Source organism: Copadichromis virginalis, linkage group LG20 (genome assembly GCF_057382275.1).
Source record: "Copadichromis virginalis isolate Kocher_CV1m ecotype Utaka linkage group LG20, C_Virginalis_male_GT1.1, whole genome shotgun sequence".
NCBI classification, from domain to species: domain Eukaryota; kingdom Metazoa; phylum Chordata; class Actinopteri; order Cichliformes; family Cichlidae; genus Copadichromis; species Copadichromis virginalis.
The window spans coordinates 26230719-26245376 of NC_140637.1; the positions used below are offsets into that span (position 1 = coordinate 26230719).

The 14658-nt window shown below is 38.9% G+C and overlaps 2 protein-coding genes across 2 annotated transcripts; one reads left to right on the top strand and one right to left on the bottom strand.

Annotated features, from left to right (window-relative positions):
* Positions 1 to 1532: 1532 nt before the first annotated feature.
* Positions 1533 to 5836, bottom strand: LOC146684937 (large ribosomal subunit protein eL22). Its single transcript, XM_085445036.1, has 4 exons — positions 5754 to 5836; positions 4833 to 4940; positions 3043 to 3167; positions 1533 to 1727 (listed from the first exon to the last, which is right to left on the bottom strand). Exons 1-4 carry the CDS (start codon positions 5763 to 5765, stop codon positions 1583 to 1585), a joined length of 390 nt encoding a protein of 129 aa, XP_085301162.1. The 5' UTR covers positions 5766 to 5836; the 3' UTR covers positions 1533 to 1582.
* Positions 5837 to 11336: 5500 nt separating this feature from the next.
* LOC146684938 (troponin C, slow skeletal and cardiac muscles-like) lies at positions 11337 to 14358 on the top strand. The gene is made up of 6 exons (XM_085443050.1): positions 11337 to 11464; positions 12132 to 12162; positions 13013 to 13159; positions 13288 to 13402; positions 13621 to 13757; positions 14148 to 14358. Exons 1-6 carry the CDS (start codon positions 11441 to 11443, stop codon positions 14177 to 14179), a joined length of 486 nt encoding a protein of 161 aa, XP_085299176.1. The 5' UTR covers positions 11337 to 11440; the 3' UTR covers positions 14180 to 14358.
* The last annotated feature ends 300 nt before the right edge of the window (positions 14359 to 14658 follow it).

The following is a 14658-nucleotide window of genomic DNA, read 5'->3' on the forward strand; positions in this document are numbered from 1 at the left end:
TATTGTACCTACCCAAAACGTGACTATAGTGGGGGCCAGTCTTACACACCTCTGCAGTTTTTCCTCCTCCTGTTATCACCCCATATTATTAGACTCAGCTGGCTAGTATTATGATGGTCCTTCTCTCTTCCATTGTTAATAGCCTTTTTCTCACCATTTTTGTACCAACACACTACTTTCTGTAGTACAACACTGTTCAACTTTTATGCAGACAAAGTAATCCACAACAGCTGGAACAGCTGTAGGAATTACACCAGCTTTCAAGGCTTGATCAACCTCCATTGCTGCAGAACAGCTTTAAAGGGTTAAAACAATGAAAATATAATTAAAACTTGACATGGATATTTTAAGCAGAAGTAGTTTTAAAAGATTGACTAATTTAAAGTAGAAAAAAATATTGATATATAACATTTTTAGAGCACTTTTGGGGCGGGACCATTTTTTGGTCCCGAGGTTCACGAAAGGATGGGATTTTGAGGTTCTACCAAGGGTTAAATTGTTAACCCATGTATCATTGTGAAATGTACATGATTTTTCAGTTTTGAGTAACCTTACTTTTTTAAACCTCTGCCAGCTCACCACTTTGTAACATTTCAAGCTTTCATTGTACTTAAACAACTTGAATTACAATAGATAACAGGACAAATTGGGGTATTTTAAGACGTTTGACCATAACTTAAGCAAACAGCCTGTTTTGAAAGGAGTAGAAAGTTCAGATACCTGTTTAAAACTGTAGGGATTAAAAGCAAAACGTTGTCAGAAAAAATAATAATAATACAGAAACCTGAAGTATTGGTACTTCATTACTGTATCGCTCTCATTTTTTTCCCCCTACATGTATCATTCTCTTTTGCTTTCTACCATCTTTTTCTGCATCATTTGCCTCTAAATCTTGTCTGTACTGTACAGTCGTAGTGTTTGCTGCCCAGAATACACACATTTGATTGGCTGAGTGGTATCATGTGGAATGACATGAAACTGGTCTGTGCCTTTCCTCAGCCACCAAATCACCACCATCAAGACTACGAAAGGAGCAAAACTGGTTTGAGAAACAGGAGAGTGACCCCAAACACACCAGCAAATCCACAACAGATTGTTGTAGTGGGGCCAAAATTGCTCTACAACAACGCAAGACAAACAGAAAACATGTCCTCCTAAAGCTGGATCTACAAGCTAATAAGTCAGAGGGTGTACTGGGTTTGTCACAGGACAGAAAGAACCCTGTGAAGAACTCTTACATTAAATTACAAGCAGTTTGTTTTCAACTCCAGCAGTAATTGACTCATATTTGACCATATGAAGACTCCGCCCACTTCACAACAATGAAGAATGAACAAAATCACATCGCTCAGTTTTATTTCAGCCCATCTGAGCTGCTTAATTTGCAATTTTTTAAAATCTTGTTTCCATGATTCATTGGGTCCTATGTAGATCCTACAGTGAGTGCTCTACAGTGCAGTAACACTGGAATGAATAATGTTGCTCCGGATCTGTCATCACATTATGAAAAAGAACCTTAAACAAAAACTCTGTATTGTAAACAACATTTATTTAAATACACAAAATCAGATTAATTGCCATTTTAATCATCATCTTCTTCCTCCTCTTCATCCTGATTAATCTGGAAGTAGCGGAGCTCATAGCTCTCCTTGGTGTTGGCAACAACACGCAGCCAGTCACGGAGATTGTTCTTCTTCAGGTACTTCTTTGTCAGATACTTCAGGTATCTGGAAAAACAAGAGATGTTGAATCATCAGTTGAATCCCCTTCAGGGAACAGCAGCACGGTGGGTGATAGTAGAGATGGCACGATACCACTTTTTTTTTATGTCCGATACCGATATCATAAATTTGGATATCGGCCGATACCAATATGAATCCGATATAGTGTTTTTTAATCAATAAAACTGTTTTTTTAATATCTTGCTGCATTTTGTATAAGTTCAAACTCTAAATGCTCAACCAGACCGCGGACAGGTCCCGCACGCCACAGCCGCTCTATCACGTGATGCATACTGTTCCGACGCGCTACGGTTATGAGCAGTTATGCCATGTCGCAAGTTTTGTGAGGTGATTTTTGATATTTAATGGATCGGATTACATTTTTTTATTTCTCTCCGATATCCGATCTAGTAATTTAGGTCAGTATCGGACCGATACGGATACGTAATATCGGATCAGTCCATCTCTAATGGATAGCTTCCTGGTATATGGAATGTTACAAAAAGCTATGCAAACCTTGCTTTAACAATGCCATGAAAATAGCACATTTTTCCCCCACAAACACAACAGAGTGGTGGTGTGGCGACATCTGAACTCATAACTGCCATTATACCTTTAAGAACTGAATCCTGTTCACCATGGGCCGTTTTCTCATCGATCATGATGATGATGAACTCCCTAAACATCCATTCCCTGACATCATCATTAATTGTTAAACTATTTGCTTACGTGGCAAATACATTTATCCATTTTTAGTTTTGAAAAGACTCAGCTTTTCTGGAATCCTCTATTAAATAAAAAAAACTGACTAATAAGCTCACTAGCTGTGAAATTACACTTTCAATTAAACTACAGGTTCCAGTCTTCAGTTGTAATATCCCAGCTCACGTCACATGATGATTCTACTCAATAAAAACCCTGTGCAGCTTTGTTCTTGCACAGCAAGAGAGAAAGTTACATTTCATATAATATATTTGACACTTTATTAGACATCGTTTCATTATTATTATTTTTACATTCTCTCCGATATCCGATCATTCAGGATTAAAGATGTGTGTCAGCTGTCGTTTGACACCGATATGCCACCATATTGTTAATGTCTTAAAATGAAAATGTTAATGTTAGTATTTGTGAATGGCTGCAGCTGCATGAACCCTTCAGCACAGTGAAATCACCAATAGCAGTTTTTAGTAACGTCACATGATCTATATGAAGATGTTGAGTTAACTGGTCTTTACATTTGCTTCTGTTAGTAATGTGGTCTCGTCATCTTACTCAGAACTTTACATTAGGATCAAACAACACAGTGAGTGCCTGATACCTTTTGGAGAAGGGCACCTCAGAGGACACTGTAATCTTGCTCTTGCTTCTCTCAATGGAGACCACACCGCCACCAAGGTTCCCGGCCTTGCCGTTCACTTTAATGCGCTCCTGCAGAAACTGTTCCTGCAATTAACATGTGGTAAAAATGTTACTTTATATCGACGGCTCTATTTATGCTCCACATGAGCAACAAGTTCACTGAAGAGTAACAAGCAAAGTTCTAATAAAACCAACAAAGCTCTTTCGGTGAATGAGTTTGTGGATTTTAAATGCATCAGGCCTTTTTGCTTAAATGAAGCTAACAGTAGTATGCATTATTACGAGCTGTTTTCCAATTGTATGGCTGTGAGTTTGATGGCTACAGAACCCTGGTATTAAACTTGTCCCCAAGTAGATAGTTACATATTCAAAAATTAGTCATTTCTGGGGTTATTCCTTCGGTGTTAATTCATTTTGACTTTTTTGTGCAGCACATTTGACTGTGTTACATGTAACTGCTTTAGAGTCCTGTGTTTCCAGCAAAGCCTTCAATGTTCAAACTAAACGTTCAAGTGTTTTTCCACCTCAAGTCAAAATAACGAGCACTATTTTTATTTAAGCAATAGATCTGCATTTCTTTATCCTAGGTACAGTTACTGGCATTATGAGAACGTTTGTCCTTGTGCACAGCTTTTCTGGTGGCGCGTACACCACATTGCCAAAAGTATTCACTCACCCACCCAAGTTGTTGAATTCAGGTGTTCCAATCACAGCTGTTATGCTGCTGTGTTGACATCAAAATGCTTGTGAGCAATAACCAATAACTGCAGTTTAGAAAGCTAATTAGCACCTAGAAAGCTTCATCAATTGACAGGAGCCACACAGAGAGGAGACCTTTACCTCATTATCTGTTCAACGTGCAGAAACTTGGTTGGTACTTACCAATTTTCTTGTTGCTTAAAAGAGAAGAAAAAAAAAAACCCTACTCTTATTTGTTTTAGATATCATCTTAAACATGTAAACACACTGTTTCTTGCCACTTGCCAGAAAAATTGCCACCACCTCAGCTTTGTAATACATAACCACATTGGCCTTGTTAGTTTGTTCTTAACAACTCGTATAAGTATAACCAGTAACTAAGCATTTCACACTAAATTATAGTGAGTATCAGTAACTAGGTGCTGACAACTACCAGTACTGAGAAAATGTTAATGACATTCATCCTTAGTGGCTGTAGCTCAGGTGGCAGAGCAGGTCAGCCACTAATCAGAAGGTCGGTGGTTCGATCCCAGGCTGCATGCCAAATATCCTTGGGCAAGATACTAACCCCATGTTTGCCTACTGGTGGTGGTCAGAGGGCCCGGTGGCGCCTGTGTCCGGCAGCCTCGCCTCTGTCAGTGCTGTGGCTACAATGTAGCTTGCCATCGCCAGTGTGTGAATGTGTGTGTGAATGGGTGAATGACTGAATGTAGTGTGAAGCGCTTTGGGGTCCTTAGGGACTAGAAAAGCGCTATACAAATGCAGGCCATTTACCATTAGTGTCATGTGGCCCTAAAGACATCTGTAGCAAGAAATGTTACCGACTGAAGAGAAGAAGAAAAAAAATATAGTCCGAAGCTTAGGTGTGTGTGTGTAAAGGTGTGGTTTCCCGAGCTAATCCAAATGGAGGCTGAACTCAAAAAGGGTGTAGAGTGAGCCAGATCTGGCTAGGAATGTCATCTCAAAGAAGCCCTGCAGCTTGTGCAGGACAGCCTTTAGTCTTAAATTGGTAATAAAATAACTCAGAAAAAGTTACAGCTTAAAACTTACAAAGTTGGCAGCATCCATGATGCCATCTTCGACAGGGTGCGTGCAGTCCAGTGTGAATTTTAGGACCTGCTTTTTCTTCTTACCACCTTTGCTGACATTCTGCTTCCTCTGCCAATGGAAGGACAAACATTTACTTCACTGCAAAGAACCTCTAGGCTGTCCACTACATTTATATGAACAAAATTTAGTAAAACACCCAACAACAACCAACTGTTAACATTCCAATGTATCAAAATGTTAATTTCCCGTTTGTGCAGTACATAGGTCCAAAGAGCGATTGGTAAAATCTGGTCACCATCACATTCAACTGATTAATTCAAAAATCCTGCAATCTGAATTAATAGCGGATTTTGCTTTTACCTACAGAGTTATATGTATTCAGCATAACAGTTTAATATACGTGATGATGCAACTGTACTTCGATTCTAGCCAAAGCTCGACTTTAATTATAAGAACATTCAATGACAACATTAAGTATGCATAAGTGCTATTTTCGACTCTTTAATGTTTTGATAAGTACGACTAAAAGTAATTAAAAACATCTCCATGAGTTGAGCTCTGCGTCAATCCCCCGACTAGTAACGTCCACGTCTCGGAGCGATTAACTAACAAGCAGGTCAAACAAACAAACACAGCTCCGTAGATACTGTCAGCCTCCAAAACCTTATCTGCGCACCTTATTAAACAAAGGTATCGTTATAGGGCTAGCAACGTGGTTAGCTCTGCGACGCTGCTAAGCTAACGTTAACTCACAGACAGCCATAGGCCACAAAAAACTCAGCTGTGTAACCGAAAAAAACCATCACAAACGGACCCAAACCCTGCATTTTAGTCCATGTAGATGCAACAAGCCAGTTTTTTCCAGATTTCATATAGGAAAAGATACAACTTCGATAGATTTTAGCACGACTTTTTACTTACAATAGGCGCCATGGTGAAGAAGCTATCAAAAAGGAAGAGCAAGCGGTGCGCATGCGCTACACATCATACGCCGAAAAATTGATGGAATTCGTTTTGTCCCAAAATCGCTTCATTTCCATTCATCCAATAAACTTTTTTAAAAACAGCAATGGATGTTCATAGAACCTCGCAATAGTCCCGGTATTCCTTGTTAACTAGTTTTTACATTAACTGGTTAGATTTGTTTGTTTTTCACTCTCCGTGTTAAAAATGTTGCACCCGCAGATTCGTCATTTTCACGGAACCGTCTGATCGCTCTAACAATATTAAAGACCTCCGCAAAATAAAGTCTCCATCTCCAGCTCGTTCAAATATATACACGTATCGATATTATATTAAGATAACAATTAAATTATTTTAATTTAAAAAAAAACCCCAAAACACCTTCTGCCTGGTCCGTCTTTTTGTAACATAAACAACGAGTCGACATTTTCCTCACGACAACGATTAGTTTGACGGGCACGCGGGTTTACCTGTCAGCTGTTAAACACCTGCTGCTGATACAGGAAACACGCCCACGTGACAGTGACGGTTTAACGTGGACAGCTGCTGTTTGGGGTGGGGGAACTCCAGGCCACGAGGGCCGGTGTCCTGCAGGTTTTAGATGTGTCCTTGATCCAACACAGCTGATTGAAATGGCTAAATGACCTCCTCAACATGTCTTGAAGTTCTCCAGAGGCCTGGTAACGAACTAATCATTTGATTCAGGTGTGGTGACCCAGGGTGAGATCTAAAACCTGCAGGACACCGGCCCTCGAGGCCTGAGGTTGGACACCCCTGGTGACGTCAGCCTCCACAAAATAAACAACTGCAGCCCGTTTTCTCAGCGCAGAACTGTTGGAGCCTGTTTCCTCTCAGAGTGACTGATCTGGGTTAAAAGTAACAAACGGGATTTAACGGGAGGGAGTGATGGACACTGGGCAGCAGATCAGTCAGTTTACAAACAGGAAACCGGGCTGAAATAATCTGTTTCCAGTAGGCTGATAAGTGCTCTTTATTTCAGCATGAGAAATGTCTATAAGTACGTTTTGAGCACTTTGAGCTGATCATCGTCTTAAAACAAAGATAAAACAAAAGCACATTTATTTTCTGAGGGGAGTGTAGTGAGCAATTCACTACAATTCACTACAATTCACTACGTTGATTCAATAGAATCACCTGATATTGACTAAACATTGTTTCAATGTCTCCTGGGGACTCTATGAATTAAATTCTCAGTGCCCCGAACTTACAATAAAACATTACAAATACAATTACTCAACATAAGATTCCCCATAACACCTGCCTTTTCATTTCCCCTGATTCATGATGCGCTGGTACCCAAGAAGGTGACCATTAGCCCCATCGTATCAACTCCATAGTGTTTGTTGAATCTCTATCAGATTGTGTGGCCTGCTATCTGAGTGACTGTCTTGCAAACTAATCCAACTTCTTAATAGCAATGAACTGGTCTGCATTGGTGCATCATATCTTTATTCTCTTCCCCCTCCTGCCCCCCCCCCCCCCCCCCCTCTTTCTTAAATAGATAACTATCATATCTGATATCATATCTCACAGTACAATAATATTGAATGGGTTGCATTGTTGTATTTTGTCATGTTTCTCAGGTCTTTGTCTGAATTTCTACGAACATTATTGCTAAGGATTGTCTTATTGCATTGGAGTCACACTGGGTTAAATATGTACACTTGGGTTTTAAGGGGTATTTATTATTTTCTTCTTTTTTTTGGGTTGTATGGAAGCCCCAAACGCAATTTCATTGTTCTTGACAATGACAATAAATAAATAAATACTAAATACTAAACTAGCCAATGATGAACTTGAGTCCGAGCATATCACCGATCTTAATGGTCTTGCGTCTTCAAACCACTCGACAGTTAACAGTATGGAAACCATTTCTGATAATAATCTTGCGCTGATGATCCATCTCTGATCTTTTTCCTTACTTTGACATGAAGCTCAGGAACAATAAATGTTATCCTGCTTTAGTTGGATCAATCGCGCACTGCTGACACAGTCTCCATGCACAGCTTAGAGGGAACACTGGTTGGATGTATTCCTTTATGGATCTGTGTAGATTTTAACTGTAATACTGATCAATACATGCCTGCACTGTAGGTGAGTTTAAAAGAAAAACCCAAACCACATGACACTGATGGACAGATAAATGAAAATGACAACATTTCTGCCAACATAAGAGGTCAATAAGATGACACTTTAGTCGTGCACATGTAAGTATGTTTACGCACATTCACCCTGCAATCAAAATCACATATTTTTCTTTACTCTTTGTCTGTATTGCATGGAGTATAAATACGACATACCTCATAAACATATAATTTGAACTTGCTCACCAACCTTCAACAAACGTTACAAAGTTTGCTAACATTTTCTCAAGTGTAGTTTTTCCCTCCTCTGCTGTTTTAACCAATGGATCATTTTATTCACTTTCAGTCTAAAATAAAATTCTGCCCATTTGTCAGAAGATTCAGCTCATTCATACACATTATTATTGAGCATCTGTACTTTGGTCAAGAGCCTGCTGGCATCCAGCTGAAGGAAGATGTTCTGAAGTACTTCACAGCCGGCTTCAGTTGCTGAGGGTAAATGAGATTCAGTGTTCCTGAATCTGCACATGCAGAATCCATGTAAGAAACAATGCTTTGTCTGTGCTGGCATCGCCTCTCTCAACAGTGATGGTGAAGATGCCACCGGGACAACTTGTTCCAGCTCCCTATTGAGATCATTTATAAAGGAGGGTGCAGCAAGAATATTTTGCACAATTATAAGTTACTCTCTGAAAAACAACATCATACTTCAAACACTGCTATGTGCATAAAAATATGAATATGTAGAACTTCTGTAACATTATTACCATTTGTAACATTAATATACACTTATTAAGCAGTTCATTAGGAAAACTGATGCAATGCAAGAATTGTCATAAATTTGTACTTTTACTAATATTTTATTTTTAGTCCTATTTTCATGTTTTCAGTGGGAGAAACGTTTCATCACCTCTCCGGTCAGGCAGAATTGCCTTATCTGGATGACTGAGCATGCCAGACTGTTTTTTACATCAGTATTGTGTTTACACATAATAATTTGCCCTTTTGTTACATTTTTTCATGCCATCAAAGTATTTTCATTGATAGTACTTGTTTTATCACAGCCATGTACAGCTGTGAGTGTTTGACAGCGCTATGGTCTACAAAGATACATCTTTTTGTGAAATGAATAAAATAATTTTCCTCCATCACAAAAAGCATCTGTACTTCTCTGTTCAAAGCAGAGCTCCGTTTACAGAAACAGTATTTTAGCATCACTTCATTCAAGATTGACAGAAACAAAAAAGAAAAATGTTTTGGTTTACCTTTACACTGTTCAATGACCAACTGTGGTTAGGCCCAAAGGCTTCATTCGCCACAGCAGGTATGAGGAGGAGGAGGGGCGGATATCAGAGAAGCAGTGAGGAGAAACAGGGAGGACAGGACGTTCTGGCATAAATCACTTGTTTCTGTTTAAACCAAAATGATCAGGCTCTTTAACAAATCTCTCTCTAAGCAGCTGTAGACATTTATAATAAGAGCCTGTCAGTGACAGAAAGAAGCACTTTTAATGATTAGACTTTTATCGGCTAACAGTTTCCATAATGGACAAACAGGTGCCTTTGTCACCATTGACAACTGCAGTAGTTTCACTTAAAACTGGATTAATTTCAAAATCTGCCGCTCTCATTTCTATAAGAGTCCTTTATACATCTGCTCATGCCAGCATCTCCACCAATAGCATTCACTCAGGCTTTTTTAGTCTTTCCTGTGGCACGAGACAGGCGTCCCCATTATCCCCCCTATTGTTCACATAGAGCACCTGTCAGTCTTTCTGAGATCCTCCTCTATTTTTAGCTGAATTTCCCAATTAGGCACAGAATTTAAGTTATCGCTTTGTGTTGATGATTTATTGCTGTATGTCCCAGATCCTGTTCTCTCCAAATCATTTATTTTATCTGCTTTTCACAGATTTGGTTCATTCTCTGATTATAGAGTGACCATCGCTAAAAGTTAATGCTAGCCTATCATCATTACTGCTCACACATTCTGATGTCCCTTTTTTAAATTAGGCCCCTCTGACTTTAAACATCAAGGATCAATGTAACATTAAATGCTGTTTTCTCTGCTAATTAAACAGGACCTCCAAAGATAGGGAAGCTTACTTCTTTCGCTTATTGGTAAAATCAGTGTGATTAAAATGACCATCTGAACAAATCCACACTTCAGAGATGTAAAATTCAGAGGCGGATTGTCACTTCCTAACTTCCTGTTCCATACTGGACAGCGCATATCCCCAAAATCTCCTTCTGGTTCAGATCTTTGGACCTTCTATGGCGCAGTGTAGAGCCCCCGTCCTGTTTCTCATCCACTCTAAATGCTTTACTTCTTCTATTCCATCCAACCTCTCTGGCTTAACCCTTAGTTCACTCCACACTGAAAATTTGGCATCAGTCTAGGAGGCATGTCAAATTTAACTCTCTAAGTATCTACGTTATCTCCTTTATTGAGGAATCATCTGTTTCAACCATTTTAGCATGATATAATAAGGGGCTGGCATGTTTTAATGATTTTTACAATGATGGTGTTTTCTGCAGCGTCACAGATCTCTCTCTCTCAGATCTCCGTCCTTCTGACCTGTTTCAGTGCTTTCAGATTAGACATTGTGCCAAAGTTTTATTCCCAGTTCTTTTCTCCACAGCAGTGGGAGGAGCTTATGAGCCAAGACCCTCTTCAAAAGCCAATTAGCTCTAAAGTTTATAATGAAATGTCATTTTTTGATTCCTCACCAGTTACTAAAGGCTGCTTGGGAACGTGAACTGGGTCTAAATTTGGGGGATGACTGGTGAGACAATGCTCTAAAAGAATCACACAGGTTCAGTCTGCGTTCGGCTTTCTCTCATACAGTCCTGCTCTCTAAAACCTGACAGTCACAGATCCATCCCAGTCTCACTGACTCTCTGGCTCATCACTTACTCACTTTTGGCAGAATTATTTCGATTTCATGAAAAAAGGACATTTTCAGTGATCATTAAACCTTTCCCCCATGTTGCCATGTCCCACTTGACCTCTAACCAATAAATATTTTAACGTTTACTTTCTTAATGGCAGGACGTTATCTTCTTCTTCACTGGAAGTCGACTAAAGCTCCCTCCAGCACTCAGCGGTTCAATGACACCATGTCTTTTCTAAAATCAGCGAAGCTCTTAAGATATTACGGTCCATTACAGTCCTGTAAGTGTAGGTCACTGGGAACTACAGCAGTCCTGGTGTTTACTGGGAGTAACCTTCAAAGACCAAAAGAAAAAGCTGAAGCCTGCAGTGATATGATTCAAATGTGCTGCAGTGGAGAGCTGAGGGGCTACTGACAGTGTTTCACTGTTCTTTGCTGCCTTCTGTTGTTTCCTATTTATAGACTTCTCTCTTTTAATCCCTCTGTCACCCCTCCCACCATCCTCCTTGAATTTTGTGAGATAGGTCAAGAGCCTTTTTTTAGTTTCACAGTCCTCTCACAATAAAGGTAGAGGGAGTTATAACTGCCAGTCCTCGTGCTGTGTCTGAGTGTGCTCTTGTTTCAACTGCAGGATCAGATAAGCAGCCATGGATGATGTATACAAAGCAGCGGTGAGTACTGATATTGCCGAGTATGCTGTTATATTTCCTTCTATAACATGTTTTCTATGATATACATATTTATTGGACAATTACATAATTATATTATAAGACAGACTGTATAGTTGTTTTTTAACAACTGTCAGTGTCCTCCTGAAAATGTGAAGTTATGTTATTATTGTAAGCTTTGCGTTACTGGAGCTTTACAGTGAAATCTGAGTTCAGTCAGCCTTGTGTACCAGTGTGATATATTTGACCAACTTCACAATGCAGTGCAATGAAGAATTTTAGGAGAAAGTTCATAGAAAAGAAAAAGGGATTCATTTGAATATTTGCCCGAGGTCACCAAACTCATGTTGGAGTCAAGACGCTGGTCTGAAAATGGTTTGAAAATGTCACTTTTATATGTATAAATAAATGGTGCCTGACAAGAGAACAAAGAACAGCTGGACAGTTGAAGGGAAGAAGAGAAGTGACAGCTGCTGACTCCGTCAACTCAACTCCCATAAACAAGAATAGCAAGTGAAGAAATTAGTGTCACATTGCAGTCCATACTGAGAGCAGGAGTGAAGCTGCAGACGTGAACCTCTGCTGCTGCTGAGTGCCACAAACAATCACCAAATGAAAAACACAAGTCAGATGAATTTCATGTCAATTAAAATGTGATGTTTTCCTCCAGGTCGAGAACTTAACAGAGGAGCAAAAAAATGGTGAGGAAACGACTTCTTTTCATTGCTGTCTTTCTCTTTATTAGATGAAATGAAAAATGCTTTATTCATCCCACCTTTGAGAAAGAAGTTATAGAATTATAATTCAGTGTCATTTCTACAGCGCCAAATCACAACAACAGTCACCTCAAAGCACTTTATATTAATAATATGAATATGTTTTGTTTTCATTATTTTTTGTGTTCATTTTGTTTCAATTACAGATCCTGATTATTTTTCATGACAGGAGAAACCAATGAACCATTTCAGGCTTTTATTTTAAATACTTTTTGAGGGATTCCTGATCATTGCCTCAGATTTCCATGTGTGGAAAAAGGCCTGAGATTGTGAAGTATCTGATATGTGAAGCTACGTTTTCAAGCAAGCATAAATAAATATTTTAGACAAATCAAAGATGGTTAAACAGAAAACAAACAAAATAAATAAAACTAAATTGATAAATTTGTGGTTGTTGGATTATTTCATTGTTTGACAATAAACCTCACACCACAGGAAAGCCTATTTCTTTCCCATAAATGGTGCCAGAATAAATAACAGTATTTTTCCAGTGTAAATATTTTCTTTTGTTTTCTGTTTTCCATTGTGGATAAATTATAAGATTATAGGATTTGGATCTTTGTGTTTAAATGACAGCTTTTATCATAACAAAGGATAATCAGTGAATTCCTGTAATATTAGATGATGTAAACAAGCCCCCGATAGAAACAGTTCAAAGTTAGTTTCGTCCTCACAGATGTTATATTTTCAGCATCAGTCTGGTCTGCATCAGCTGTTTGTTGTTGTGTGCAACGTTAACAACAATCTCAGTAACAAAAATGATTTGTTTTTTCAGAGTTCAAAGCTGCGTTTGATATCTTCATTCAGGATGCAGAGGACGGCTGCATCAGTACCAAGGAGTTAGGAAAGGTGATGAGAATGCTGGGACAGAATCCCACTCCTGAAGAGTTACAGGAGATGATTGACGAGGTGGATGAAGATGGTATGTCAGTATTAGTATGTTTCCATCAGGAACATGTTTATTTCACGACATGGTTTGCATATTTAAAAAAATTAAAAGGTGAAAAAGACATTATAGTCCTGATTTATTTATTTGCTGTATTTTCACAGGAAGTGGGACGGTAGATTTTGATGAGTTCCTGGTTATGATGGTCCGCTGCATGAAGGAGGAGAGCAAAGGAAAATCTGAGGAGGAGTTGGCTGAACTTTTTCGCATGTTTGATAAGTAGGTCTCTTTTGCATTTTTTGTTCACACGCAGCCAGAATACAAAGAAAATACCACCAGCCTGATACCACACAAATCATTGCTAACTGCCAGTAGGAGATTGAGGGATGTTTTGAATATTATTGCGTATGTGAAGTACACATACAGTAAAAATCTTAATGCCAAAAGAGCTCAGCGAGTATTCCACGTAGGATTGATGAGTGTATTTTTATGTGAAGGAATGGAGATGGATACATAGACTTAGAAGAGCTGAAGTCCATGCTGGAGTCCACTGGAGAGGCCATCACTGAAGATGACATCGAAGAGTTGATGAAGGATGGAGACAAAAACAATGATGGCAAAATTGATTATGATGGTATGGGAAGCAGTTTATTTGTAATTAAAATGTGCACAAAACAGCTGACTCCTGACAACATAAGGAGAACATTCTCATCACGTTCACAAACCATTTCACGGAGAATGATTACAGAGTCACTGAGCTCTTTATTGTGGCTGACAAAGTGCATAAAGTAACAAAAATCAGAAACTGAGTTCAAAAGGCAACTAAACAAAATCCAAAGGAGTAACTGTGAAAATGATATTTATGGACTTTGATTTTAAAACCCATAGATTTGAAATCAAACAGTGTTGTGTAGAAAAGTTCAAAATAACATTGTTTCCTCCATTGTACCCAGTCATGGATCGTTAGTAATGAATAGCTTTGCTGATGTGACTGATGTACTGACCTGTTCGTTGTCTCTGATAGAGTTCCTGGAGTTCATGAAAGGTGTTGAATAAAGGATTCTGCCGGAGGCTTCACATCTTCTATCTTCTACATGCGTTGGCAACATCATCGAAGGCCTTCTTGAAGATATCTTCACCGGTTTTTCTAATACTGTACCTTCAAGGCCTTAACAGCTTTTCCAGGAGATTTCATTGAATAAAATATTTTTTCTGAATAAAAATACTTAGATGTTTGTTTTGTCTGTCATAAAATTTTGTGTAAATTAGCTTAACTGAAAGTGAATTAGTATTATTTCTATGGTGCTTAACTGAGCTGCACAGTCGTGTTATAGTTTCAATGGGACACTGGACTCCAGCGCAGGACACGAGGCAGGAATAAAAGTTCGAGTGGCTTTTCCAAGGCTCCACAGAAAGAAACTTGGCAGGTAATTCCAAGTTTTCCACTCGCTTCCCTCCTTGGTACATGAGGCTATGCACAAAGGAGATGACAGCAAAGACAAGCCACAAGAAACAAAACATGGAATTCAACACTC